Source organism: Cnephaeus nilssonii (assembly GCF_951640355.1).
Source record: "Cnephaeus nilssonii genome assembly, chromosome: 17".
In the NCBI taxonomy this organism is placed as follows: Eukaryota; Metazoa; Chordata; class Mammalia; order Chiroptera; family Vespertilionidae; genus Cnephaeus; species Cnephaeus nilssonii.
Window position 1 is genome coordinate 20,510,816 of NC_137088.1, and position 27,072 is coordinate 20,537,887.

At 38.5% G+C, this 27,072-nt stretch overlaps 1 protein-coding gene across 1 annotated transcript in view; it reads left to right on the plus strand.

The window, feature by feature from the left end:
• The window catches only part of ZNF385D (zinc finger protein 385D), a gene marked incomplete at its 5' end in the record, with an annotated part of 281,502 nt that overhangs the window by 244,555 nt on the left and 9,875 nt on the right, over positions 1-27,072 (plus strand). The window contains one exon of the mRNA XM_079795585.1: positions 20,840-21,073. Within this exon, the coding sequence (XP_079651711.1) occupies positions 20,840-21,073 (234 nt within the window). The remainder of the gene's footprint in view (positions 1-20,839; positions 21,074-27,072) is intronic.

Here is a 27,072-nt window from a genome sequence, read left to right on the forward strand (position 1 = left end):
TTAAAAGACCAATTTGTTTTTGTAGCTTCACCATAAGATGACATACCAAGATTTAATTTCGAAATTAAATGCAAGGTAGTATTTAAAGAAAACGCAATTGCTTTATTCCTTTATCCCCATTGAAGTACACAATTGAAAAGCATGTTGTTAAAGCTTTATATAGAATATAATCAGATATCATCAGCGTTAAATGATAAATACCCAATATCCACCAACTGCTTTATGCCTTTCAACACTATTTCTCACATGATCGGAGGCCTATGAAATAGTTACACAGAGCATTAGGCATTAGCCTCTGAATTTCAGGCAGATGTAGAAACCAAAGGCATTCAGGTCCAGATCTGTATCAGTCCTTCATGCAAGCTAGTATTTGAATTTAATTTTGTCCAGCGCTGGAGAGGAAGCAGATGATCTTACTGACAGAGCCTCTGAGCGTGAAACTGAGGTCAAGCCTGTGTCTCTTAGGAATCCTTATGTAAACAGCATCAACAGGAATATGGACACAAAAGATCAAGCTTAACATCCAGAGTAAATTGGCTGGGAATTCAGAAAATTTGACAGGTGATTGAGCAGCAGCCAATAGTTCCTAGCAGTGTAGTTCTGTGCTTTTGGGAACTAGATCAAAAGTCCAATTTCTAATTAATAGCTCTTTTTTAAAAAAAAAAAAATTGTACATCATGACTGCAGCCTAGGTTGTAAAGCGCCACTGTGGGTGGTTGTAAGCTGTTGGTCTGGGACTTGGGACAGAATGTTATATTCCCAGACTTAGGGAGTAGAGTTCCATCTTACATGGGAGATGGATTCTCATCTTCATCTAAGGTGAAAATTGGGCATTATCATAGTTACCTTTGCACATACCTTAGAAAGGTAGCAGTTTGGTGGAGACATTTCATGTGTCTTAAATGCCTAATCTCTTCCATTTTCATCCGGCCATACAATAGAGTATGGTACATTGGGTGAGCACTACATGAGGTACTTGGCTTGTGTTTATGGAACATGTTGTTTAAAAATATATGCTCTAACTGGTTTGGCTCAGTGGATAGAGCGTCCGCCTGCGGACTCAAGAGTCCCAGGTTCGATTCCGGTCAAGGGCATATACCTTGGTTGCAGACACATCCCCAGTAGGAGGTGTGCAAGAGGCAGCTGATCAATGTTTCTCTCTCATCGATGTTTCTAACTCTCTATCCCTCTCCCTTCCTCTCTGTAAAAAAAAATCAATAAAATATATTTTAAAAATATATAATATACAACCAACTCTGACTGGTTTGACTCAGTGATTGGAGCGTTGGCCTGAGCTCTGAAGGTTAGAGGGTTCAATTCCTGGACAAGGGCACTTAGCTCAGTTGCAGGCTAGATCACTGGCCTGGTGGGGGGGGTGGGGGGTGGGAGGCAGCCAATCAATGTGTCTCTCTCACATGGATGTTTCTCTGTTTCTCCCCTGCCCTACCCCCCTTCCCTTCTAGTCTATCTAAAAGCAATGGAAAAAATATCCTTGGGTGAGGATTTAAATTATGTAATACTAATAATAATAATATACTTAGCATGGTGGAATGCTCTCTTGTCAGGGATTGAGAACTCATTAGGATTAAAACATACCCTAACTGTAAATCTTGTGCTTATTCCACACTATTGCCCACCCCTTAAATTTGTGATTGCTCATACCATTTAAAATAATTTTAAACTTACACTTTTATTTATAAAGTATTGTTTGACTCCACCCTCCCCCTCCTTTCCTGTAGAGCAGAGATGACAAGCAGAGAAAGTTAACTGCAACACTAGATTCAATCATCCGGCCAGCCAGCCAAGTAATAAGTATTTCACTTAAGCACTTACCATGTGCCAGATATTGGCCTTGGGAGACTCATAGTCTGGGGAAAAGATTACTAATTTAAGAAGTCATTACAGTAAAATGATTAGTACCCAAATAGGAATACGGACAAGATGCATAAGCACATGGAGAGGGAATCACCGAATTTCTATGGTGACATCTGTGCTAAGATATAGCCAAGGGGTGCAAACAAAGTTAGGAAAGGTCATAGTATTTGGGGCAACTTGGATAGTATGACAAGATTAAAATGTTCTGTGTGGGTGAGGAGCTGGCATTGAAGCTCAAAAACTGGCAAGGGCCAGACAGGTGTATTAGACACAGTAGCTTAGATTTTGTTCTACAAGGTTTTTAGCAGAGGAGTGGTTATAGTTGTCTTTTAGGAGGACCTTTTTTGGTCTGAGGTATATGATAACCACCATCCCATTTGCATATAAATTAATATAAGGCTCAACTCCCCCACAGAGTAACCTGAAGTCATTAGCAGCACAGAGGCCCTGCCCCCCTCTTGGTGCTTCTGAAGTCCACCACTGCACCAGCCTAACAGTCCATATAACCTGCACTCCCTCCCTTCTTGTCCACCCTTGGGACAGGATGGTCAGCAGGTGGTCCTGTTTTTTCATAGTCAACCAGAAATGAAGGAGCTAGACTTTAAGAGGTGCTTTCACAGCTTATTACTTACTTAAAAGAACTGCTTCATTGACATATAAGTCATACACCATACAATGTGCCTGTTTAAAGTATACAATTCAGTGATGTTTAGTATATTCACACTTTTGCATTCATCACCACAATCAATGCTAGAACCCCCAAAATAAACCTCATACCCATTAAATTGGTCACTCTCCCTTATCCCTGTAACCCTCTCTCTCTTGGCAACCACTAATACACTTTCTATAGATTTGCCTATGCTGGAATAAAAATGGAATCACGTAATATCTGGCATTTTGCAATGGAATAAAAATGGAATCACGTAATATCTGGCATTTTGCAACTGATTTATTTTATTTACTGTATTTTCTGGCGTATAAGACGACTGGGCGTATAGAAGATTTTCCTGGGTTAAAAAGTCATCTTATACGCCGGAAAATACGGTAACACTAGAGGCCCAGTGCATGGATTCGTGCACTGGTGGGGTCCCTCGGCCTGGCCTGCTGCAACCGGGTCTCTGACATCCCCCAAGGAATCCCAGATTGCGAGAGGGCAGTTCTCAGGTGACGCACCCTGGAATTGGGCTTCCTCCTCTCTGGTCCCGGGTATGTCACCCAAGAACCACAACTGCCAAGTCACAGCAGCTCGGCAGCTCCTGTGTTGAGTGTCTTCCACCTGGCGGTCAGTACGCATCATAGCTACTGGTCAGACGGTCAAATAGTCAGACAGCCACTTGGGCTTTTAAATATATAGATAATGTTTTCCAAGTTCATTCACAGCGTGTCCTGTATCATCACTTCATTTCTCTTCAGGGCAAAATATTCATTGTTTGGCTATGCCAGATTTAATGTTTTCCCTTTCATCAGTTGATGGACTTTTGGATTTTCCACTTTAGGGATAATATAAATAATGTTGCTGTGAACATTTGTGTGTGAGTTTTTGTGTGGACATATGTTTTGCTTTCTTTTAGGTGTGTTTGAAATTGGATAGGATGAGAATTGCTGGGTCATGTGGTAATCCTAGGCTTAAACTTTAGAGGAGCTGTGTCAAAATGTTTTCCAAAGTGGCTGCCCCAGCTTGTTGGCTATTAGGTTTGAGAATATTTATTCTCAGCTACCAGGTAAAAAATTGCTTGTAAAGTTTCCAGAGGTTGATACTCTTAGCATGTAGCCTCCTCGTAGAAATAACTAATTAAAAAAATATATCAGTGTTTGTTTTTACTCAATAATGGTGTTCCTGTTTGAAAAAAAATGAAATGGATAAACAAAGTATGCCAGGGGTCTTAATCCAGCATCTTGAAGGGTTTCTGGAATCTGGAGAAGGTGCTGTGTGTAAATCAATAAAGAGTCCAAAGATAAAACATAATTTTGGAAGGCATTTTGGGGGTCCAGAGGAGACTTAGCTAAGGAAACCAAGTTCTCTTGTCTCCCTGGACCCCTTGCTTTTTATTAACACAAATTGTCCTAAAGCAAGGTATATACACATATCAAAAGGCAAGGTTTAGTATACAGAATCCATTGTCAGATTGGAGGAACTGCCTTTGGCTGTTCAGGTGTTTGGCCAGTAGGAAGCAATAACACGTAGATTGAAATGCCCTCAGCTGTCTGGCAGCAAGCAATCATTTATGCATCCTTTTCAGGTTTGGGGAAATGCCCTTAGCCATTTCCAACAGGCAATAACATATGTCAGTGGTCGGCAAACCGCGGCTCGGGAGCCACATGCAGCTCTTTGGCCCCTTGAGTGCTCTAATGCCACTTCTTCAAAATAGACTCGCCCAGGCCGAAAACCGACTTCTGCGCATGGGCCACGAAGTTTCAATCGCACTGTACGTGCGTGCCCGCACGTGGTATTTTGTGGAAAAGCCACACTCAAGAGGCCAAAGAGCTGCATGTGGCTCGCGAGCCACGGTTTGCCGACCACTGACATATGTGATTCAGCCCTTGCTAAGTCCCCAAGTTCCATCAACCTTTTGATGAAACTCTTGCATTTATGACATGCTGGAATTAGCTTCTGGCAAAAGTATAACTATTAACTAGTCCTAATAACATGAATACAATTTATTTAGGTTTAGAACAAGATTTAAAGAACCATTATATTTAGTAAAAGTAACCTTTTTACGTATTTTTACCTTTGTTTTGAAGAGAGAACCTAAATCTTTTTCTTAATGTTGAGTCACATTTTCTAAGTTTTACACAGCTACTTGACGCTTGAGAGTTCAAATTTTCTTACGGTCTTTGTTCTTGCATTACTAGATTTTAGCTTAATCTTTTTTTTCAGCTGCTTAAAGTTTAGTCGTTTGGTTTTTTTCCCCCCAAGTGTCTCAGAAACTTTTCTTTTCTAAACTGTATCATCTCTTTCTCCCTGACCTAGCAGAATGGGAAAGGAAAAAATAAAGCATGGTGATAATGCCTTGATATGATTCATGGCATAACTTCCCAAGTGCAGAAAATAATTTTCCACATATACCCTATCTAATTTACCTATTGGCCTTGGGTAATGGAAGGGCTAGTGAAGAATTACTTGTGTGTAATTGTCAAATTAACTTATTAAGCACTCTTTTAGAAGCTCTATGAATCTTAGAGATGAGTTTTTATAAACATGCTGGTTTTCAGAGCATCCTTTTATTGTAGAGCCAGGAGGGACTTCAGAAATCATGTAACACGATTCCTCATTTTAAAAAAAATCGTAACCACTTTTCTTAAATCACCTAATTAAATCACACTTGAACAAAAGACAGCAGACAAAGAGGGGGAATAAGATTTCTACATAAATGCAATCACCCTGATGTTGTGTCCTCCTCTGTCTCCTCCTGCTATTCCTTCTTCTTTTCCAAGCATCATTTTATTTTGGGATTGTTTTGTTTGTTTATTAATTCATTAAGAAATACTTCTTGGGAATCTGTTGTGTTTCAGGCACAATTCTAGATGCTGAAGATCAGCAGAGAACAAAACAGCTAAAACCCCTGCCCTTATAGGGTGTACCTCCCACTCTGTGGGAGACTGATGATCAACACCCTTCGGTTATTAATTATTTCATAGCATATTTGAATGTGATACATTTTATGGAGAAAAAGGAAGTGGGGGAGAGAAAGAGGAATTACACGCATGGGTGGGGGGTAAATTTTTACCCAGCGTGGTAAGGTAAAGCCTCACTGAATAAGTGAGACAGACTAACAGGTGGAGAGGGGTGAGTGACGTGACTGTCTGGGGAAGAGGCCTCCTCTTTGATGGAACAGCAAACTCAACGTTTCTACGGTGGGAGCATGCGCGGAGGCCTGAAGAAGAGCAAGAAGGCCAGCAGTGCAGTGTGGTCGTTACAGGGGGAATAAAAGGGAGAGTAGGAAATGATAAAGTCAGCTAACTAATGGAGGACCAGACCACACGGGGCCTTCCGGCCATTGCAGGACATCAGCTTCAAAAACAAAAACAAAAACAGAAGATTCTTTAGGGTTTTCTATATATGAGATCATGTCATCTGTGAATAGAGATAGTTTTGCTTCTTCCTTTCCAATTGGTATAACTTTTATTTTTATTTTATTACTTAATAGTCCTGGCTAAAACTTTCAGTATAATGTTGCATAGCAATGACAAGAGGGGCATCCTTGTCTTGTTCCTGATTTGAGGGGGGAGACTTTCCGTTAGACGTTGGCTTTCACTAGGGATGAAATAAAGAGCCAAATAGTTTGAGGAAAAGAGTAATGTGAGTTAACCCCTATTTTAAAAGGAAACCTTTATATTTTTTATTTGTTTGTTTTAAATTATTGCAATTTCTAAGGGTAAAGCTAGAAACCTTAGTAAATAATATAGGTATTAAAAATCTGGCATGAAATTTAAATAACATAGTAATATTAATACATATGTCTTCATTATAAGTGCTATAAAATTACTTCAAAACTAAATATAGGATGTGTTCTAGTCGTATAGCTTGTGTTAGCAATACTACAGGGTGAGGCAAAAGTACATTTATAGTTGTTAGTATGGAAAATAATACAATAATTAATAAATAATGATACAAAAATAAACTGTATTTCATATTTTCAGAACTGTAAACCCATGTTTTCCCCATCCTGCATTTTTGTAGAAATATAAATTAACATATGAGTCTGCAATGTCCTATTGATATTATGTGACTTACTTTTACACTTAATGATTAAGTATTTCTGCCAGCCAGCAACAATAAACTCTAAAAAAATCTTGGTACTTGTAATGGCTTTCTTAATTAATAGCTATATGGTTCTAGCAAGTGACTTTATATTAATAAGCCAATTTTCTCTTTTATAAAATAAGAACTCTAGTATCTATCTCGAGAGAAATATCCACAAAATTTATTTGAAAACTAAAAAGGACTGTCACTTGCATCTTTTAAAATTTCTTTGTTACACATGTGCTTAATTTTATACTTATTTCGATTTATCTTTAAAGGGAGTGCATTGTTGTACCCTACAGCTGCTTCATATAACAATAATGACAGTTAGAATAAGGACCTATAAAACTAGACAGCAGCTAGGTTGTTGGACTAACTAGTGAGCCTCTCTGTATCATGCAAAATTCAAAATTTAAAGAAAACGAGACAGAAAAGTAGTTGAAGAATCAGTCTTTATCTCATTTGAGTGATGCCTTATCTGTCATTTTGAGTATATTGCATGCCATGTATCTTGCAAAATCAGCTGCAGACTGGTTTGGCATTTCCTTTGGTGTGTCAGGGATACTCACATCAGCACTCATAAATCATCATATCCGTGGCACCTTAACGGGACATATCCCTCAATAGAAACGGAGCATCTGTGATGATGGGATCTTCAGAGATCGAAAGAGAAGAAATGTATCCAAATTCTGTGGATGGTTCATCACATTGACCCATCTGGGCCGGCTGATAAAATGCCCTTTAAAAGGAGTTCTCTTCCTGTGAAGTCTGGAATTTAGAAGGGCAAATAAGACAGACACATTTCTCGCTAACGCTTCCCTCTTCTCTTTTTTCCAGTTCTCTCCTATCTTGCAAAAAGCAGAGCTAATAAGCAAACACAAATAATTTGTATCTCATTCAGATCTATTCAATTTTAATTAGACTTCAAGTCTGAGGAGACGTTTATTAATCTGGACTGACAAGTCAGACAGAGAAGAGATTTCTACTGATTTTGAAGTTGTATTTTGAAGGTTAAGCTACAATGGAATTTTTCTGGAGTGTGAAGTAAAAGCAAATGACACTGAAACTGTGGCATCACAATGCTAAAGATGCATATATCCCATGTTGGGTGAAAATAAAATGCATTATTTTTTTTCAATGGCTAAGCGTTTTTCAAGAATTCCCCAACACTTAGAATTATTTGAGTACTTAAATTATCCAAGTGAATTTACTTTTTGCTTCAATTTTGATTTTTTTAAAAGAAGTGTTGTATTTTTACAAAGCTAGGCCTAAGCATCAATATTCTCTAGATGAACTTCTGAGAAAAGATGATTTCATTGAACCAGATCATGCAACTCCACTCTATCAGCTGACCTGCCCAATCCTTGGCCACTCATTTTTTTTTTCTCCCTTTCTACCTCCCCTCCTCCGCCCCCCCCCCCCCCCCCCCGCAACCCCCTACCCCCAGCCAATCTGGAAAGTTTTAAATTTGTTTTATCTAGAAATGTCCTCAATGAGAGGTGGCTTATGGGAGCAAATTGAAATCTCCAAAGGAGAATGCATCTACATATTTCTTTATATTGTGATTTTATTTTTGGTGAGGTAGGGAGCAGCCAAGTTGAACAGAGAGGAGGAAAGAAAGGAGCATGAGCCCTGTGCTGGCCTTGCCTGCCTCTTAGCCCAGTTTCCTATAGTGGAACCCAGGGGCAGAAAGCCCGAAGTCTCTAGACACACAGCGACCATCTCTTCCATTGCCTCCTCTCCCCTTCTGTGGGAGGTGCAGATAGTGGCCAGAATATTTTTTTTTCTCAATAAAACCATGACAGGGCTGTCCAAGAGGTGAGGCCTTCCTGCTAAAAATACCCTGTCAAGGTCAGCAGCCTGCCTGCCTGCCACGTCCTCAAGTACCCCAGGGTCTGCTCTTCTCGCCCAGCTTGCTTTCTGGCTCTGACGTCTCTCCCCAGCCCTGTGAATTGGCTGTCATGATCTGGCTGTGATCTTGGCAATAGCCTTCCAAGTGCCAGGCTTGGATGTGGTCTGCCTTGCATACTCCCTGTCCACTCAGACTATTAACTGCACACAAGCAGGGCTGGGCTGCTAGCAGGTTAGGCCTGGCTTCCTCCCCGAGCCAGAGGCGCCCGCCAGTAAGGACATGAACAAAACTAGTCACACATTGCAGGATGGCTTCTCCATTTCCAGAGAAGCATCATCAGAAGAACTGAATGTTGATGTAAACCAGGTTTACCGAAAACAGGATACATAAAAATTCCAAGAATATTAAACTTTCTAAAGTGACCTGTAAGCAAAGTGCTTTACCCAAAGTGCTGGCTCTTCATTGTAGTTTCACAGTTGGGTTTTGGTTAAAAGTAGAAATGGTGCTAATTAAAAACAGCTATCCAGATACAGGGTGGGACAAAATTAGGTTTACACTTGTAAGTACGGAAAACACAATTTATTCTTGTGTTATTATTTATTAATTATTGTATTATTTTCCATAAGAACTGCCAACCTAATTTTGCCCCACTCTGTATGTGTCCTAAAAATGATTGTTTTCTACAGCTTAACTAAACATTACTTTTTAATTATTTTAACTAAAATAGTAATACAATTTCAGAACTTCTATTCATATCAAATGGTCTCTAGAATAGTGTTATGATTTGACTCATGAAATAATATCCCACAGGGTGACATGGAATAGAAATGCCCATCATCCTTTGGTAGGTCTGGTCATGGGACTAGATATATATCCTTTTGTAGCCATAAAAATATTTGGCATTCTACAGGAATAGAATGTTCAGTATTAACCATCGGAGATAATACAAATTTATTTTTAAATTAATTCTTAGATGGTTTATTCTTTTTTCTTTCTTTCTTTATTGATTAAGGTATTATATATGTGTCCTTATTCCCCCATTAATCCCCCACTCATGCCCTCACCCCCCTGGTGTCTGTGTCCATTGGTTAGGCTTATATGCATGCATACAAGTCCTTTGGTTGATCTCTCCCCCTTACCCTCCCCCTCCCCTACCTTCCCTCTGAGGTTTGGTGGTCTGATCGATGCTTCTCTGTCTCTGGATCTGTTTTTGTTCAGCAGTTTATGTTGTTCATTATATTCCACAAATGAGTGAGATCATGTGATATTTATCTTTCTCTGACTGGCTTATTTCGCTTAGCATAATGCTCTCCCGTTCCATCCATGCTGTTGCAAATGGTAAGAATTCCTTCTTTTGTACCACAGTGTGGTATTCCATTGTGTAAATGTACCACAGTTTTTTAATCCACTCATCTGCTGATGGGCACTTAGGCTGTTTCCAAATCTTAGCTATGGTAAATTGTGCTGCTATGAACATAGGAGTGCATATATCCTTTCTGATTGGTGTTTCTTGTTTCTTGGGATATATTCCTAGAAGTTAAAGTATGTTTTTATTGATGTCAGAGAGAGGAAGGGAGAAGGAGAGAGAGATAGAAACATCAGGGAGAGAGAAACATCAATCAGCTGCCTCGTGCATGCTTCTTACTGGGGATTGAGCTCATAACCCAGGCATGTGCTCTGACCTGGAATCAACAGAGACCTCCTGGTAAAGGGGCAAAGCCCAGCCAACTGAACCACACCAGCCGGGCACAGATGATTTATTCTTCAGCATAGCTCTATCTTGAAAGATACATATCTTCAAGTATTGAGTTAAATTGTGGGTGGTAGAGCTAACCAAGATGTTTTTTATTTTCCTGAGTATATACACAGAACAAATAATCAGATTTAAAGTTTTTAAAATAACGTCAAAATAACTAGTCTCTTAAATGAGGCCAAAGGAAAATAAAAATGCTTATTCTGCATCATTTACATAAAAGAGAGATTGACATTATTTTTAATGTTTCAATTCATATTTTGATGAAATGGTGATACACTTACAATTAATATATTCTCAAGAGGAAAAAGAAAAATACGCAGTGTGGTGACTTTGTGCAGGAGGCAGTCTACTGTGGCTTGGAATTTCTGGAGGTGTGATGATTCATGGAAAAATCAGAGAGATCATTTTAAATCTGGAATTTCATGGAAATCTGGTTTACATGGTTGCTGCATATAAGAAGGGAATCCTACCATTTTAGAAATTGGTCTTTTGGTTTCACTGGGAGTCATCTGCTCCAGAATTTTTTTAGTTTCCAAGCAATTCTATTAATTTTTCAGCAGCCAGCTTTTCAGTAAATAATGAGTAGAATTCTGATTTCTCCTGTTCTATTTTTGATGTGCACATTCTTCCTTAGTTTTATGTGTCCTCCAACTCTTAATCTTCTTGGTTGGAGTAAATTAACATTATATGGAAGCAACCAGTTTGAGGAGAAAATTTTTATCAAAAATGATTATATGATGACTTGCCTCTTGTTCTCCATTCTGCAGAGGGAAAAATAATAATAAATTGCTGTTTGGGGTAGTTGGATTCTTGAGACTATGCAGTTTATAGTTTAAATGGAATACTTAGAAGTTGTTGACAGGTTATCATTTAAAAATATATATTATATGTTTTTTCACTTTTTAAGAGCCCTTGCTTTTTTATTATTTCTCTTGTCTTTGCCAACCATTTCACATAATTTGTCCAGTGGAATTAACTCCTTGAAAATACCTTTCTTGGTCACCTGAAATTTTTTTTAACTCTAGAGGTCTGAATGTGACAAGGGCCTGTCAGTTACATCATGGTACCTTTCTATTGCTTTAAAAATTCTCTGCATAGATAATCTGTGGAACACCAACGTTGTAATGAAAATTGCTAAGTAACTCTTACACATACAATAAAATGCCTGGGACCAGATGAAATAATGCTTTATACTATATCCACAATAAATATTTTATCCTTCTGCCATCTATTATGGAAGCTTGTTTTCTTATCTTCAAGACAGCTCTAAGGTACAACAAAATTGAAGAACTGACAATTATTACTTTTTTTTAAATTTGTTATATGGGCTGCTTCACAGGCTACTACAGTAAGGATTTGTATTCTAAATGGCGTAGCATGACTACCTCCACCTTCTTAATTCTCTACACATAATCTAAATTCACTATTATTCAGAAGGCATGTTCCATCTCACTTTGTGCTCAAGTTCAATTAGATTAGTAAAAGCTTTCAAGATTCATGATCTATCATGGCATAAATGTTAGTAGATAGATATTATGGAAGTTCAGGGCACAAGCCAAACCCTTACTTAAACACACAGCCAAAAGGAAGGAGACTGTTACTATAAATAGATAAACTACCAAAGGCAATCACTGAAAAACTGTGCCATGACTTTTTGCCAGATTTCAAATCTAGCTTTCAATACACAGGTCTTCTCATTGATGAAATGACAGCTGTTACTGTGGCATGCAACACTTTGTTTCCTCTGAAAGCTCTTGGAACAGAGGAACTACCATTTATAGATTTGAATAGACTTTTTTTTCTTCTGCCTTACTAAAAAAAAAAAAAAAAAAAAAAAAATCCTATTAGCTGCCTAAAAAGGCAGTTTCCTAATCTAGGGGCATCCAAGTCACTTAAAATAGCTTTGGAATACACTGATTTTCTTTTTGTCTTCCCCTTTTCTCCCATTTTGTACAGTTTATCAGCAAGTTCTCAAATTCTGACAAAACTAACCCCTTGGTACTTCTCAATGGTATGTCCAGGGGCCAGACCCACTCAGTTAACTCTCAAAGCCTAGTGGTCTGGCCTTCTGATTAACTTAGTTTTGAACTAATCTGCTTTGAATTAATTTACGTTCAGCGGGGATAAAGAATACATTCTTTGAGTGATGTAGGAAACAAATTCTCTTAGAAACATGGACTCCAAGATACAGAGAGAAGACTATATTCTCACAATAGAACTCCTGGTTTAACTGCTAAATGGAACATTAAATAAGTAGCTATTTACTTCAGTTTTTAGGATCTGAATGTGTCTTCATCCTTCCTCATTTATTATTACATATATCTCAAAAATGCATCTCTCAATAGAAATGGTTCATTGCATACTTGGGTAGCATTGAAAATATTTTTTAGAGAGTTGTTTTCTCACTTATTCCAAACTCCTATCAATGGTAAGCAACTTGACCTGCCTTGCCGGGCACTTCCTCTGTTTTAGTACTGAAAGTCCCATGTCTCAGGAAGTCGCTCAGTTACGGGAAAAACAAGAGCCCCTCATTTCCCATTTTGACTTTCCTGACTTTCTCTCTGAGTGACATTATAGCTGTAAAGCTGAGACCTGTTACGGTAAACCAGAAATGAATAGGCAGACCTGCCAATGGTGGTTTTTAGCACAGCAGCAGAAGCAACAACTGAGCACTTGTTGGAAATGCATATATGCAGGTCCCCACCCAGACCTAGGAATCACAAACTCTACAGGCAGGAATCAACAATCAGTGTTTCGTAAACCCCAACGTGATTGTGAAGTGTACAGTAATAGCGGTATTTCTGATTCACAAACTTTTCCAACGTCTTGGCCCCACATCAGTGTTGAGTATTGTGAAAGCCAAAAGATCACAGTGAGATTAGAGGGAGAGAAGCAGAGTTTTCTAAAAATTATGAGACTAAAATGAGTAAGGTTGAAAACTTAGGGTAGCAGGTCAGAGATTTGCTATTTATATAGCCATGGCCAATTTTCAGCTCGCGGTCTTATGGGGATATAATCTTGACTTTGCAAAGGAAGGCAAATGCCTAAAAGAACAAATGTGTTGACAGCAGCCTCAGTATTTACCAGTTAGCAAATAACTAGCAAGGTCGGTTCTAGTTGTGTTATGGAGGATACGTATGCTGTAGGAGTAGGGAGCATAATCCCTATTGACTTTCAGGAACTAAAGCTCCCACGGGGTAAGGTATTAAAGATTGCTGAGGTGACTGTTACCAACCAAGAACACCACTGGGATATGAAGTATGAACCCTTATGCATAGCTGTCAAGACTTCTGCCCTAGAGTGAGGCCCTTCTTGTGGACTTTAAAGAAAGTAACAAGGGCAAGTTATCTGCTATAAGAAAAAAAGAAGACTAGCTGTGATCATCATATTTCTCCTTAAAATAGAAACCTGGCCTTCTGAGGGAGAAGCTCAGTCAAGTCATGTGACCCGAGTCCGTGAACCATGGTGGAAAGGAGCAGTGTTTGGGAGCACAGGCACGGTGTCCCTAGAGAACCTTTCAAAACTGGCCGCCCACAGCCCATGCAGAACACAGAGATTGTGCCCCACCCAGGATTTCATACACACACACACACATATACGCAGATGCTAAAACTTAACATTTGGAAAGTTTCTATAAAACTTTGTGGCTTTTCTCAAGATGATAATCAAAACATATGGCAAAGCCAGACCTGCATGTCTACAAGGACAGGTACTGTCCTGACTTTTTCAAATCACATGATCCTCCTAAAAATGGCCAGTCCCAATGAAACTAATCGATCCTGGCTTCAAGAGGGAATTCCAAAAGTTGAATCTCCCTTTTTAAAAAAATAGGCTCTGTCTCAAATATTTTTCATTACAATAATTTGTTTTTTAATCTGTATGTGGTATACATGGCAAAAGTGAACGCCGGAGATAACTGTTATCACTGTGTATGAATCCACACCTGACATAATTACCTCGAACAAACCATGGATTGGGCAGCTTTAGAAAGCATCTCAAAAGTTGCAGTTCGATATTTTTGTTTTCTACGTTTTTTGCAATCTCTTGCCTTTCTATAAATTCTAATATATGCGAGATGTGAGAAATCTAGTTCACATGATGTAAAAGAAGAAAGAATTACTCACCTGATCCCTTAGGACATTAACAGTTTTATTCAGGTCACTGTAGTACAGAATATGCCAACCTGATTTAAAAAGTATAGTGGTTCACTTTTGCATGGTTCAGAGATGTGATAAATCAGTTTGAAGTACAATTATTTTTCTTTTTTTAAAATATATTTTTATTGATTTCAGAGAGGAAGGAAGAGGGAGAGAGAGATAGAAACATACACGATGAGAGAGAATCATGGATCAGCTGCCTCCTGCAAGTCCCCCACTGGGGATCAAGCCCACTACCCGGGCATGTGCCCTTGACCAGAATCGAACCTGGGACCTTTCAGTTTGCAGGCCGAGGCTCTATCCACTGAGCCAAACTGGCTAAGGCTACAATTATTTTTCTAATATTTTCTAGTGACACCTCTTGCTGCTCATCCTCCTCAAAGAAATAAAATCCATATCCCCTCCATTCTTATTATGTGAGAGAGCCTTATCACTCTTCAGTATACAAATTATAGCATGTTTATTTCTTCACCTCCTGTGATTAGCACAGGGTCTGACACATGAGGGTTCAATAAGGACCACCCCAAAAGTTTTAGGACTAAGACAAGGGTACAAATGGATATCATATGCCATATAGCTAAGTATTTACAAGGGATACCTCAAGCTTCACCTAGCAGCCCCACAGACTGGGGATTGCCTTTGTGACCTGGATGATAAGGAATCTACCCCACTGAGTCAGTCCTGAGTCCTACAAAGTGGTAACACAGATCAACAGAGACCCTGCAGAAGTTATTTGAAAAGCAAGGGCATTTGGGTGGTAACTAGACCCAACAAAATTGGGTAGCCTGCTGGGGGAGGTATTCATTCTCCCCCACCTCATTTTGTGGGTTCAGGATTACCAGGCAGTGTGAAGAACTTCCCATACCATTGCAGTATATGGAGGGAAGAAATACTCGGGGGACTTTGTTCCTTAGAGAGGATGCAGCCAAGTATGAAAAAACAAACCTCCTTCTCTGGTGTCCATCTAGAACAGTGGTTCTCAACCTTTTTAATGCCACAACCCTTTAATACAGTTCCTCATGTTGTGGTGACCCCCAACCATAAAATTATTTTCGTTGCTACTTCATAACTGTAATTTTGCTACTGTTAATGAATCATAATGTAAATATCTGTATTTTCCGATGGTCTTAGGCTCTACAGCAGGGTCGGAAAACACAGATATTTACATTACGATTCATTAACAGTAGTACAATTACAGTTATGAAGTAGCAACGAAAATAATTTTATGGTTGGGGGTCACCACAACATGAGGAACTGTATTAAAGGGTCGCGGCATTAGAAAGGTTGAGCACCACTGATCTAGAAGCTGTGACTCCTCCCACCTCTCAATACACACAAAGCCAGACAGGCACACACCCTATCAAAAACATATGCATACAAACACTCTCAAATATGTGAACTCTGGCCTTTGGGGCACCCGGCTCAGCCCTCACTTTCCTTTCCTATAATTCCCATTTCCTCAGTTAGTTATTGAACTTTCTAAAAACCTTTTACAAGACTAAAAAAAAACACCATAGATTTTTGTTTCAGTGACTTGTGATTGATAGGTGGAGCCCTCATAAGTACAGAGCCCAAAGCAGGGGTCACTTCAGCCTGAGCCTAGTGTGTTGTTACTGTGCTGAATAAATGTTGGTTAAATTAAATGAAATCCATAGGAAAGAAACCACCAGTAATAATTTCTAAAAGTTTGTGATTTTTTGTGGTCAAAAAAACACCTTTTTATTCTTCAGAATGTCAGCATATTCAAGAGGAATCAGCTGTTTTGCTCACTTTCTAGCAAACATGGGTGAGACTTCAATTCACCCAGGGGAGAAGGACATAAATCATATATAATTCTGAATCTTCAATCTATAGGAAAACATGATGAGCATCTTGGGGCTATAATATTAATTCTTATTAAATAGGAGAAAACTTAACTCATCCCCGGTTCTCCCACTTAGGTTGTGAGGCCTGTAACTAGGAGAGTGCATTTCTTATCCAGACCATGTCACTTGGCTGATCTGTTTTATTATCTGGAATTCAAGTTGTTGGTAATTTCTGGAATCTTGTCCTATGCTTTGTGTGTGTTTTGAAGGTAATTACAGTATTTTCTTATAAAGATGAGAACTACAACTGGGCCACTCTGCATACAGTCAAGTTCCCTTTTATTCTCAACTAAGGCCCCGTTCCACAAAGTATTAGCTGTCTGTTTTCATGCCAAAGCCAGATTGCGACAGTTGCAATAATGAGTATTTGCTCCTGGGCACTGGCAGAAAAATAACCCAGAAATGCAAACCCAAATCATCTTAAACCTTTCTCTTCCCCCTGAACTGCACCCATTAATTTCAACTCCCTGTCACATAGATTATTCCTAGAGCCTCACTGGTTGAATAGTGCAAAGAAATCTGAATCAGCCTTTAGGAAACATTAAGAAAAGTTAATTATTTTTCTGCTTTCTGATCTTAAAAGGAAAGGAAAGAAAAGAAAAGAAAAGAAAAGAAAAGAAAAGAAAAGAAAAGAAAAGAAAAGAAAAGAAAAGGAAAGAAAAAGGTTCAATAAGGAAGGCCTGTGGTTTGCACTTTATCATTTCTCACAAGAGGTTTTTTGAGGACTGTAGGTTTTTCTTCTCTTTCCTCTTCCAGCAACTTAAATACTTTAATATAAATGGGTGTTTGGACATATGTGATCGACTCCAGCTGACCATGTTTAGTTTCTTTTAAAGTCACATTTTGTCTTCAAACATGCATAATAAGTCATGACCAATGTGAATTAACTGAAGGGAAGATAGTTTATACTTTTTACGATAAAAATAAAAAATTTAGCAATAAAAATAAATGAAGACCATGTGATTCTGAGCCAGACTGTCTGAGTTGGTATCATTGTGCTATAGATGGGAGCTCTGGCATTGGGAACTTCCCAAATCTCTCTGTACCTCAATCTCTTCTCTCAGGTCAGGATACAAATGGCATGCCCCTCTTAGGTGTTTGTGAGGACTGAATGAGTAAATAACTATAAATGCTTTAAAATTTCTTCCACAAATATTCTCTATAAGTCATTTACTGTTTTCTTTCAATACATATGTATTGAGTTCCTTTTCATGCTGATTAAGTTTATTGTTATTATTTAAATTCATAATGAGATGTCTCATAAACCCCTTTAGTATGGGATGGCCATTTATTGGCCTTCTCATTCTTAATGACTTAATATAGAACCTAGCACAAAATACCTGCTTAATAAATGTTTATGGAGTGAAGTTTGAATACATAAGTCATTGCAGTGTAGGATAACAGGCACTAGGAACTAGAAGATGCAGTGTCAAATCCCATTTTCTCCCCCAGAGCACTATGTGACCTTGAGAAATTTACTAATCCAAAAACCAAGAAACCTATACTACAGCTTCTGACTATGATCTAAGATCCCTTCTGACTGTGATTCTACAAAATAACAATGATACATTATTGACTGGCTGTAATTTCATTTTCTTAAATTTAATAAACCACTTAATAGTTTTAGTTTTATAGAAAATATGCAAGAATAATACAGAGGTTCCAGTATTCCCTGCACCCAGTTTCCCTTCATGATAATATGTCACATTACTATGGTGAATTTGTCAATGAGATTAGGATTATTAATAATTGTTAATTTAACATACCATATTAAGGAAAATCTCTGTGCTATATGTAGTTATTCTATTCAATTTATAAAATATGTAGTTGGTTCTCTTTGAATTCAGCATAATCTTAAAATATATTTACCTTAATTTCTTTTTGGTTATTAAAAAAGTCCCCCTCACCACTTATAAATGAAAAGTAAGTGAAAAATCCGTCTTGTTATAACTGTTCGTGTTTCTTTCCAATTTATTGCAAACTGATAGTAACAGATCTAGGCTCAGCTATGTGGTCTAAAGGATGCAACAAAGTAAAAATGCCAGAAGTTAAGCGTTTTGATACTAATTCCCCTAAGCCTGTCTCAAGCAAGGGACTTGCCTTAGGAAATGTTAATGCTTCACTAAGCCCTAGGCATAGAGAATCTGGTGTCTCTATTTTATGGGGTCTTTGATATAAATGTACATTATCCTCTGGCGTTAGGCAAGACAATAGTGTAGCTGTCACAAGGGTTGGAAGATCCATGGTTTTGTTTATTCTATACTTCTGTTATGAATTTCACTCTGCATAGGGAAGTCGGCTTAGGATTGCTATGACCTATGCTGTGTACAATTTCAGGTCAAGAGTAAAATAAACTTGGTCAAGTCAAAGGAAAATTTATTAGAAGTAGGATATTAATAGGAATATCTTTACTTAGATTTAAATGAAATAAATAACCATAGTATCTTATTCTGGCTCCAACATGTGGCCACACCAAGTTTAAATATCTCTGCATTTACAATTATCACTCCCTATAGAGCTGAACATAAGAAAAAGTTGGCGTTTGTGACCTTACTATGGAGAATCACTATCATAGCCAAGGTTATCTATCACTCACATTTTCTTTTTTCAAAATCCCCGATTTCTTTGTTTCTTGAAACACTTTGCCCTGGTTTCACCATATACTACTGCGTGACCCTGGGAAATTTCCTTAACTTCCAGATTTCCTTGCTTGCACAAGTTTGTTTGAAGATTAAGTGAAATTATGTATAGAAAACACTTAGCAAATTAACTGGCCATTTGTTACTTATTTACAGACATATGCATATGCTGTCCAACAATCATTTCTGGTTTATTGGAAGCAATGAACAGCTACTCGGCTATCTTCAAGTAGTCATTGTATTTTATGCCATATCTAGGTCCTCAGAATGATTTTCTGGCTGTTACCTGATATTGTAATTTTAATCAGGTACCTTATTAGGCAAGTAAAAGCTAATCAGGAAATTGACCTCTTCACGTTCAAAGGAATAAATGAATTCTGGTGGCAAAATGTGGTGTCATAGTAATTTTATTTCTTTTTCTCTAGCCATGGGAGACTGATTTTTTCACATGGTTGGTGGATAATCCTCATGACACTGAAGGAGGCTTGCCTGATGATCTTAGCAGCTAAAATAAGTGATTCAAAGTATGTGAAGCGTCAGGCAAAGGAAATAAGATCCAGATGAATTGTTTTATAAAACAGCCCTCAACAAGACCTCATTTATCTTCTTATTGACTACTGTTTCTGATGCCAAGAAGCCATAATTAATCTCACCTATATTCCCACCTCTGTATCTGGATCAAAGAGGTCTCTAAGTTAAAATGCATCCCGTAGCTAATCAACTCTTGATGGTGTGAGCTAACAAGAAGTAAGCATTTCTGAGGACATTTCATTGCAGGCAGGTCACTGTCCTTTATAGCCACCACCCAACCCATTTATCGTGGACTTCTCAGCTTGGCATTAGGTAGTGACCACAGCAGCATATGGAATGAGAAACAGTTGCAAGAGCAGCTGCAACTGGAGAGACAGCCTGGGAATGTTGGAGGTTAAGAACCAGCCAGCAGGGAAGCAGAATAAGTAGTATACGCATAGAAAGGCTATGAGCATAGAGCTCATTTGCAGTGTGTTGTTGGATATGCAAATGTTGCTAACACCATGGTACTTGACATATTTGGGATGAGAGCTGTGTGTACCCAATGGAAGTTAGAACAAGCTAGTTTCATGTTAGAGCTTGATCTCTTGGGGATTAAGAATCAACCTTTGAAGCCACAGGGTTGTAGGGTTACAGTCGTCATCAAACTCGGGAAACTATTTGATATTAACATGGTGTGACCAGTCTGTGAATTCCTTATAAATAGTGGCCATTAATGTTTGAATGCTATGCCACAAACTTCCCAAGCAAAGCCTGGTACAGGGTCTGAGTTTCATAAAGAGGCCATACTAGAATCCCTCTTACTTGTATGTTGATGATTTTTGTACTTGGTGTTAACTCTTTGTAAATAGGGCAATGATTTTTCTAAACTATTGTTCCTGACAAAGAATATATCATCAAGGTTCCATTTTTTAAATTTTTCTTTTGCACAAGCATGTACGAAAGGATCAGTGCTTATTTTTAATTAAAGAAATAAATGTGAAAGGAAAATAGAAAGACAAATAGTAAATCAAAATACAAATATATTTTAAATATTGATCCCCTTTTTTTAAAAAAAAAAGCCATCTGTGTAGAAATATATGTATACAAAGTATAATACATTGTAAAGATTATTTTACTAAGGCTATGTGGGAACCACAGAAAGTTGTGGGTATATTTATTTACACCCTAGGAAAAATGTAAAGTGTATTTGTATATATTGAAGAATCGTCAGAATGTTGTATAGCAATGTACAAAACGACATGTGGTCGTCTATGTAAATTTCCCGATGAGGTGACAGACGCACAGCTGACAAGCAGCACTTGCTAGCTACTCTTATCAGTATTAGCAGAATGTAATATTAGCGATACATTTCCAAATAGGGAAAGATAATACCACTGTTTTTTCCCTCTTTTTTTTCTCTGTGCTATTTTGAATGCAGACAGTACCACAGGGACACCAGCAATATCAACGACGACAACTGTGGAAATTCCCAAAAACAGTGTTATGACAACTGAGATAACCTCTAAAGTGGAAAAGAGCCCCACAACCGCCACTGGCAATAGCTCATGTCCTTCTACGGAGACCGAGGAAGAAAAGGCAAAACGGCTTCTTTACTGTTCGCTATGCAAGGTTGCTGTCAACTCTGCCTCACAGCTGGAGGCGCACAACAGTGGTGAGATACAGCTATTCTTTTTCTGTCTCCACAGCTTGGCAATTACCTTCCTCTGAACAGATGAGATCTTTTGCAGCAGGGGATGGAGAGGTGGCAGAAAACTGACAATTACTACATGCAATTCAATAACCATTAAAAAATAAACATGACACAGAACGTGTCATGTACATGGGGTCAAGGGAGGGTTTCCAAGGCTCCTGTGCTGTGTTGTACATGCGTTTGTGTGTATGGTGTGTGTGTGTGTGTGTGTGTGTGTGTGTGTGTGTGAGTAAACATAAGGGGATAAAGTAAAATATAATTCTAAAGTACAAGTTTTGCATTTATTTGATTTCTAGATTGCTAAGTACTTCCACGCATTTGCTTCCAAATGAGGTTTTCTAAGGTTGTACCATTAACATAGTTGCAAATTTGGGTTGGATAACTTCATGTCTGTATTTTTGGTTATTACAGTTTTATGGCAAGTAATGTTGCTTGGGATAAATCTATATGACCTGGGCAATTAAACTTAAGAAATTGTCTATTATGGGCAACCATTGAGGCATGATCTTTACATGCAATATTTTATTTACTCTTTCTGACAACCTAGAGATACTAATCATCTTATTTGAGGCTCAGAAAAGGTACATGATGACTTAAGTGATGGAACCATGATTTAAACCCAGGCAGGTCTCACTAACATAAACTCTCTCATATATCATAATAGAAAATATTGATAAGTCAGGATGAAATGCTTTCTTAATATACTTTTATCTCATCCATCTGTAATATATCCATATCAAGATATTATATATCTATATCTATACTTATCTATCTAGATATATATTTATGTAGGATCTATCTATCTAGATATAGATAATAGTGTGTTTATTTATTTAGTTACTTAGTTATGTCCTGCCTGAGATTTTAGCCAGCCCTTTGGCCCAAGATCAACTTTTCTCTAAAAGACTGGGTTCATTGCCAGGACTCTGTCAGCAATTACAGTAGAAAAAGAATCACTTGTGAATTATACCCTGAGTTAATATTGCAGCTGTATTTGACTGAGTCATTGACCAGTCATTGTGCTGCACTGGTAATAGTCAAGTATTGACTTCAAGACTCTAAGGGAGTAATTGCAGATGGAGAACAATTCCTTCAGCACTTCCCTTCCTCCTGCATACCACATCAGCTGTAGTCAAGGAGAGTTCATGAGTTCAAGGGCTGAGAAACACAGGAAAGCATCTGTCCTCTGCCAAGCTGGAATCTATACCATTAGATTTATCACCTGTTTACACATACAAATACATTCTTCCTGGATGCAAGGTAATTGGGAGAGCATAAACCTCAGTGGAAGACCATGCATTACTCAATTGCTTTTGATCATTTTGCATAGTAACAGGGGAGCATTCATTTTGAGGAGGGGCACAAACCATATTCTTTGAGTCTGGAGTTAATTCATCAAGAATTTGGATATCCTTTCTGAATTCTTCTCAGAAACATCTGATTAAGAAGTAAACAGGAATTATTTATTTGATTATATCACATTAGGTCAACATTTTTCATATTACAATTCTATGGCCATTATCTCTGCTTTGTGTGTCAGAATTACATATTGAGCTTTTAAAACACGTTCACTTGTGGTGCTTTAAATATATGTAGACTAGAGGCCCAGTGCACAAAATTGGTGCATGGGGGTGTGTGTCCCTCAACCCCACCTGCACCCTTTCCAATCTGGGACCCCTCAGGGGATGTCCCACTGCCAGCCTAAACCGGTATCCCTCTCACAATCCGGGACCACTGGCTCCTAACCACTCGCCTGCCTGACTGCTTGATTGCCCCTGCCTGCTTCTGCCTGCCAGCCTGATTGCCCCCTAACCGCTGCCATGCTGGCCCCATCGCCCACAACTGCCCTCCCCTGCTGCAATCCGCCTCCTCAGCCAGGATCCATCTCCTCCATGCCGCGCAGAGCTGCGGGACCCCCAGGCCTCACTACATGGAGGGGCTGCTGGGCCCCGCCTCCACTGTGTGTGTAGCCATCTTGTGACGACGTCACATGAGGGTGTCACGCAAGGGTGACACTCATATATACAATCTATGAGTGTATATGTCCTAGTCTTTTATTATATAGGATATATACACTCATAGATTTTATATGAATATTAAATATGTTCATATAATATATAAATGTATTTACATATGTTTAAATATATAAAATATAAATATATTTATATATAAAAATATATTTTCTATATGTAGGGATTCTGATCTATTATATATCCAGGGCCTGAAAGGTATAGTGTTTGGAAAAGAAAAAAAAATGTTGTGTAATTGGAGCTGAGAAGCACCAAAATGATCTCATCTGAAAATTTAAGGTGGTGAATGTGGTTGTTGCCCCTACCTGACTCCCTTTATTGGGGTGTCTCCTCCAAACCTTCAGCCTAGTCAGGGAACTATAGCCACTTCCCTTTCCTCCAGGCTCAGCATGAGTTTTTGTACCCCGGAATTTCCTTTTCTCGGTCAGGGAGCTTCTTCCAGGGTCCAGGCCTAAAGTTCACCCTAGACTTGGATGAGCCAGCTGCGACAGTCTGGACTTGGCAAAGAAAGAAAGGACATACTATTAGATGCTCTTTGACCCTTTTTTGGGTACCATTTTTGAGCTCCAGATTCAGCTCTGTTATTTGTACCTGCAACAGTGTAGGGAGGCTCTGGGAATTCCGCTAAATGAAGACAAAGGTGAATGTAGTCTTTCTTGTATTCAGAAAAGTGCTACTATCATCCTGGTGTCCTGCATGTTTCCCATGAGGTCTGATATGGGGAACCCATTGAGTGAGTGGAAAGGAGAGAGGTTCTATGAGTGGCATTCTCCTGTTAGGAATGGGAATAGTAGTTGTAGGACTTAGTTTAGGATTATTGTGATGTATGTCAATTTGGGTTCCATCAGACTCTGAGACAAGGACTTGAGGGCAGATAGTTTTTAGGGGAGGTGAAGGAAGCAGGTTAGGAGAGTGGGAAAAGGATCCAGGGAAAGGAAGGTGGCCAGTGCAGGGCCCATCACATTGGCAGCTATCAATATGGGCAACTGGAGCTGGGCAACCAAAATCCATACACTGCACAGCTGTTTTAAATATAAAAACTTGAAGTAGTCACATAGAATGACATAACTGGAGTAATTCAAATATTATTTCTTCATCTTCACAATCATGGTGCTATCATTGTTTATTCATAATCTATTGTTTTCATAAAAAAGATATATAGGCCTGGCCCGCATGGCTCCATGGTTGAGTGTCAACCCATGAACCAGGAGCTCATGGTTCTAATTTATTGAGCATATAGTAGTGCCAAAAATAGTCTTTAGAACAATAAATGCACTTAAGACACGTCAGGAGAGCATATAATGCCTTTTTCTTTTTTTAGAGCTGAGTACATTGAGGCACAAAGAAATGTAACCACACAGCTAATGATTTATACCATTCCACAGCCTGAGCTCACAACTCTCTTTAAAAATATTTGTTCGTTGAACTTTATTAATATCTAATACTTTAGCTCACCTTCACTGATCATCTACTATGTGCCAGGCACTGAGAATAAGAATATGAGCAAAACCAGGCTTTCAAGAAGCTCATGTCTAGTTTATGCCTCTGTATTCAGAATAAAATATGGAAAGACTCCTTTCATCAAGAGATCTATCATTTCATGTTTCAAGTAAAAAAATTCATTTAAGCTAGTCATCTGTGGCCAATGTTCATGTCATTATTAATAAGTACCAAAGAGCACCTTCCAGTCCTATTCAGCATCTTCTACGATACTGGTAGGACTTCTGTTTGATTGAAAATAAAGATAGAAACTCTCCTATCACAATTCTGTCTTCTTTTACCTTTATACAAATGATAAAAAAAGAAACAACAACAACAATTCAGCCTCATACCTCCTACATGTTCCATATCCATGTAGGGCATATTTTGAGTACTAAAGCTGTACTATCTAATATTGTAACCACCATCCTCAGATGGCTATTTCAATTAAAATTAATTGCAAATTCACTTTCACAGTGCCTCATTTCAAGTGTTCAAGAGCCACAGATGACTAATGGCCACCATATAGGACTGTACAGATATGGAATATTTCCATTACCACAGAATTTCAATCAGACAGTGCACTAGCTATAAGTCACAAATAGTATGTTTGGGGGATTATGATATGCAGTATATTGCCTAATAAAAATAATTTTTTTGCATACCTGTGAGTATCCAGGGTTTAATTATTACAACCTGGTGACATCTCGCTGATTAAGAACCAGAAGGGGTGAGTTCAGAGTTGTGTCAAGATGAACTGTCTTGTGCAAACCAGGTGGAATGTTCGACCCATATTCTTTTTGCTACTCATGCCTAATGTAAAGTCATTGATGTTTAGAACATTTCAGGAAAATGTGCCACACCTGAGGACATGCAGCTTGCAGATGAGAGGTGGGCAGGCTTTTGCTTTTCACTTTAAATGCTCTTTGAATTTCCTACTGAGTTTTACTTCCATAGAAACTAATTTTAAAAATTAAAAACAAGACTAGTTTACTCAGCCGGTGTGGGTCAGTGTTTGAGCATTGACCGATGCACCAGGAGGTCACCAGTTGGATTCCTGGTCAGGGAACAAGCTTGGTCCCCAGGTGGGAGTTGTGCAGGAAGCAGCCAATTGATGATTCTCTCTCATCATTCATGTTTTCTCTCTCTCCCTCTCCCTTCTTCTCTGAAATCAATACAAATATATTTAAAAAAATAAAAATAAGACTATTTTACACACAAAAATAAATAAAACATTGCTTTTATAAATATCTAATACAATCTCATATCTGTTTTACTAAGTAAGTGAGTCTAATTTGTCCACCTCAGTGTTTATTGTATGAAGACTTTTTTCCTAGGCTCTCTTGGGTAATGGCTATAAAAGCAATGTGGCATTTTTCCACGCTCTGAAGGGCATTGTTTTAAGGAGATGAGACTGATGCACATAAAGTGTGTTAAATGCATGTCTCAGGAAGCAGGGGGAATCCTCAGCTGTAGTCAGTGATTATGGACAAAAGAGTGTTTCTGGATGCCTGACATTTCTCCTCACATGCTGTGATCTCAAGAGGTATTGCTATATCGATTCTGCGCATTTATCTTCCCCACACATCCAGCCAGTGCTGAGCCCACTGGGTCTCTGGCCTAGTGCTCTTCTCTGGGGTTTAGTTGTTTACCAAGTCTATCCCTCTGGTAATACTGTGTGTGGCTTGTCTCTCATCTCATCTCACCTTTATGGCTCTTCATCTCATGCTGAAAGCAAAGTTCTCCTTCCCTCTGTCTTAGACTTCTTGTTTCCCTTGTCCCTTCTTTCACCTCTGCAAATCAGACTTCAGATAAATTACTGGTGAATAATCACATTATTTTCAACCACAAAACTAACAAAACTGATACAATTTTGTACTCATTGGGGCATTACTTGGTTACTTGATACCCTGGATGTTATTCTGGGTGCTTACTGTTTGTTGATAAAGTAAACCGAAGTTTTTATCTCTAAGACAAAGTGCAAATATGAAAAGTACACGTTATGTAGGAGGTCAGGGTGAGAAAAGGCTAATTTTACATTTATAGGATAAAAAGAAACAGAACATGGAGGTTTTTGATACTGATTAAACAGTTCAGGTGTATAGATTCAAGAGAATTTTTCTTTCTTGAGACATAAAAGAGTTGGACTATAATGCCATTACACCTAATGTCATAAATAAGCACATCAGAAAAACACCTTTGCACTCACTGTTCTTATGGAGATGGATCACTTTCCCGCCCATTTACCTATAAGCTGAATCATCTGAATTTGTCAATGAGAAGGTAACTAAATTATCACTGGCATGGGTTTGTTAAGAGTCTAGTCCAACGATTTTCAACTGTAGTGGCACAATAATTTTCATTTTTATTATGTTAGAGAGAGATGACTGGAGAGGGAGGGAAAGACAGAAACATGGATGTGAGAGAGGAACATCAATCTTCTGCCTCCTG